At 40.0% G+C, this 3692-nt stretch overlaps 1 protein-coding gene across 1 annotated transcript in view; it reads left to right on the top strand.

The window, feature by feature from the left end:
* The window catches only part of LOC123503357 (probable 28S rRNA (cytosine-C(5))-methyltransferase), a 32867-nt gene that overhangs the window by 26075 nt on the left and 3100 nt on the right, over window positions 1-3692 (top strand). The window contains exons 3-8 of the mRNA XM_045253037.1: window positions 652-964; window positions 1774-1899; window positions 2128-2458; window positions 2749-2904; window positions 3021-3213; window positions 3485-3640. Of these exons, the coding sequence (XP_045108972.1) occupies window positions 868-964; window positions 1774-1899; window positions 2128-2458; window positions 2749-2904; window positions 3021-3213; window positions 3485-3640 (1059 nt within the window). The 5' untranslated portion in view covers window positions 652-867. The remainder of the gene's footprint in view (window positions 1-651; window positions 965-1773; window positions 1900-2127; window positions 2459-2748; window positions 2905-3020; window positions 3214-3484; window positions 3641-3692) is intronic.

The following is a 3692-nucleotide window of genomic DNA, read 5'->3' as shown; positions in this document are numbered from 1 at the left end:
TATTTTGTTGATGTTCTCTTGTAGGTGTAGGACATCTCTCTCTCTCTCTCTCTCTCTCTCTCTCTCTCTCTCCCTGATTCCATGACTGAGGGTGGTATCATCGGCAAAGGATAAGAAAGAGCCGTCGACCACTTCCTCTATGTCAGACATGAGAACTAAGAAGAACATGGGGCCGAGGACTGAACCCTGGGGGACGCCACTAATAACTTGTTCTTGCTTGTGGCCGTCAACAGCAACTGCCTGTGTTCTGTGTATAAGGAAGCTGTACAGCCACACACCCAGCTTCCTCTTATCCCCATGGCCTTCAGTATATGGAGGAGGATGCCGTGGTCAACCCGGTCAAAGGTTTTGGCGAAATCCAGGTACACAACATCAACATTTCCTCCATCAGCTAGTCCTTGAAGTAGCCATTCATAGTGGGCCAAGAGGTTGGAGAGGCACGATCTTCCTTTACTACAATATTTCTATATGGAAAACTATACTTTTGAAGTCTTTTCCACAACCATTCTTCCTTCCACGTCTAAAACAGTATCACGTATATCCCAAACTATCTGCCATACTGTGTTTGTGTGTGTGTGTGTGCGCGCGCGCTATTCCAAGTGCTCTTGTCAGCTGTAAAACCAAGATCAAAATCATCGTTATCATCAGCAGCAGCACCACGCGGATTCGCGGAGCAGACTGCACAGTGAAGGGACTCTGTATTTTGAGAGCAATATTATCAAGAGGATCAGAGGACCACGAGGTTTTACAAGTGGAGCAGCCCAATAGAAGGAGAAGGAGAGGAAACCGCGAGTGCAGCACGTTGTCGCCTCACCGCAACAGTCCTAATCTGTTTCATCACAGACGTACTGATAGAAGGCGACAAGCATGGGTAGGGCTGGAAATTTTCAAGATAAGCCCAAGAAAGGTCCGGGAAGAAAGGCTAGAAAGCAGAAGGACCCCGTCTTTCCCAGCACCACAAAGGGTAAATATTAGCACCTTTTGCCTAACAAAGTGTGTTTTCAAAAAGAATTGTTAGTGACTTCTAATGACAACTACTCTATGCAATATTATAGGCATTTGAAAGGTATTATATTAATACTAAAGCATATTATTAAAAAACAGACCAAAAACTACTAGAATCAAATAGTTTCATCATATAAACCAGAGCAGTGTCCTAATATAGTAGAGGTCCCTCCAGCAGCTGTCTTCGTTCGCAGCTCTCACTCAGCTGATAGGACGTAGGAATTTAAATATAACCCAAAGTAACCTATATAGCATAACCTAACCATGCTATTGGTGTGAAGGATTCTGAAAAAAAGACCTTATCAGTGTGTGGTGTCTCAACTAAGTTATGTTAGGTTAGGTTAGGTTAAATCTAGGGTTAGGTTAGGTTTGGTTATGTTTTCATTCCCACATTCCATCAGCTGAGTGAAAGAGCTGCATAGAGGGAGCCAGGAAGTGAGGACAACTGAAGGGACTTCTATACCAGGACAGTGCCTAAAGCAATGCATACCAGCAAGGCCCATTGCATATAAGCACTTGCTAGAAATTACAATGTAAATTCAATCTATCTTTGGTTACCTGTTCTGGTTTTTATTGATTATAGGCCACCACCCTCTGGAACTTTCATATATTTCCTTCACTTGTTTTTCTGTTTTTCCATTTGAGGCTTAGAAAGTACTAAGTGTGAAAGAATGAAAACTAATCTCACGATAATAGTTTATTTATACCAAGATTGTATTAATTGTGTCTTGAATGATTGAGTCTCCATCCATCATTTTTTTCTCCAAGTTGATGATGAACCCAAAAAGCTAAGTAGGCGTCAGAAGATACGTGCCAAGAAGAGAACGCTTAAGCAGGAAGCAGCCAAAGCTAATCCATCCAAGAAAATGAAGAAGATGAATGCAAAACAAAAAGGTAATTCACATACTTATCACATTTTTTTTTTTTTTTTTTTTTTTTTTCTCCCTTTTTGTGAACTAATCTTTAGTTGTTCTTTTATGTCATCATTACTGTTATATTTTGGTTTAGTGAAATTCATTGTATTATATTGATGTTAAAAGAATTTATTATTTCACTTTTATCATACTTTGGATGCTTATGAAAAATACAATTTCTCCTTTAATGTATAATTATTCATTGCAGTTGGTGGTGATCTGGACAGTGAGGGGGAGCACTTGTTCAGCTCTGATGACATGGAGGAGTTTACAAACAGCATTAAGACTGACAATATTGAAAAAACTCAAGGAAAGACTAAATTTGCTCTGTTTGAAAAAGATGATTCTGGTGATGAAGACAGTGGTGGTGGTGGGAATGAAGATGAAAGTGAAGAAGAGAATGATGATTTTGGTGTAAATAGTGAAGATGAGATGGATGACCAAGATGATGATGATGATGAGGATGAGGAGGAGGAGGATGATGATAAGGATATTGAAAAATTGTCCAAAAAAATTGAGGAGAAAGAAAAGAAAATGAGGTCAGTAGTTCATCAATTATATGCAATACATACACAGTAATCACACTACAACAGTGCTGTCAGATCCACTGCACAGCCCTTCTCTCTCTCTCTCTCTCTCTCTCTCTCTCTCTCTCTCTCTCTCTCTCTCTCTCTCTCTCTCTTGGATTTCCTTCCATACAGAGCTTACATATTACAACAACTTTGGAGTCCCTGTAGTCCATCAGAATACCTGGAAATTGTCCCTTAATGACATAATTTTTGCATTTTTCTAGTAAGTGGCGTGAAAATTTGCATTTGTCTATTATCAGAGCTGCAGGAGATGCCTACCTAGAGGAATCTGCTGAGAAGATTGGCATCCAGATTCCTAGCTTAGAGGAAATACAACAAGAAGATGAAGACTCTCCCGACTTACCCAACATTAATGCCCGCATCAAGGACACTGCATTTGTCCTTGCTGATTTCAGGTATTAACTTTTTTTTTCATTATTCACTTATTTCTTGTATGAATATCATTAACCAATACATATTTTTATAAGGCTTGTGTTATATCATGCAGTAAACATTGTCTCCTCTCATACAGCAAGCGGAGGGAGGAAGGAAGGAGTCGTTCAGAGTACCTTGCAATATTCCTCAAAGATCTTTCTACATACTACTCCTACAATGCCTTCCTTATGGAGAAGTTGCTGGATATGTTTGGACCCACGGAGCTTATAGAATTTCTGGAGGCTAACGAATTGCCCAGACCTGTTACCATTCGGACCAATACACTAAAGGTGGTTCAGTGTTGAGTATCTATACTTACTGTTACTTAACCTATCCAGTGTTTAGTACTTATATATGTGATTCTGCTTTTGGGCCGTGTTGCAGCCTTCAATTTTATGCTTTTTAAAACAATGGAATTGGATCAATTATCTTTTTTTACAGAGCTGGTCTTCCTTTAGTGTAGTGTAACAAATTGAGTCTTAGTATTGCCTATTATATATCTAATTTTAACATAAGACTCTATTCTTTGTGTTTTTAATTCTGTTTTGTTCACGTCAACAGACACGGCGGAAAGTCCTTGCTACTGCCCTCATAGCTCGGGGCATTGATGTAGATGTAATCACATGGTCCAAGGTGGGTCTGATTGTTATGCGCACCCCGGGGAACGTGACACTTGGCGCCACTCCAGAGTACTTGGCTGGTCAGTACATCCTGCAGGTCAGTGGCACAGGTGGAAAATGGCAGAATAAGTTAGACTGAGAAGACAATC

Source organism: Portunus trituberculatus, chromosome 14 (assembly GCF_017591435.1).
Source record: "Portunus trituberculatus isolate SZX2019 chromosome 14, ASM1759143v1, whole genome shotgun sequence".
Classification (NCBI taxonomy): Eukaryota; Metazoa; Arthropoda; class Malacostraca; order Decapoda; family Portunidae; genus Portunus; species Portunus trituberculatus.
This window is presented reverse-complemented; position numbering and strand designations above follow the sequence as displayed.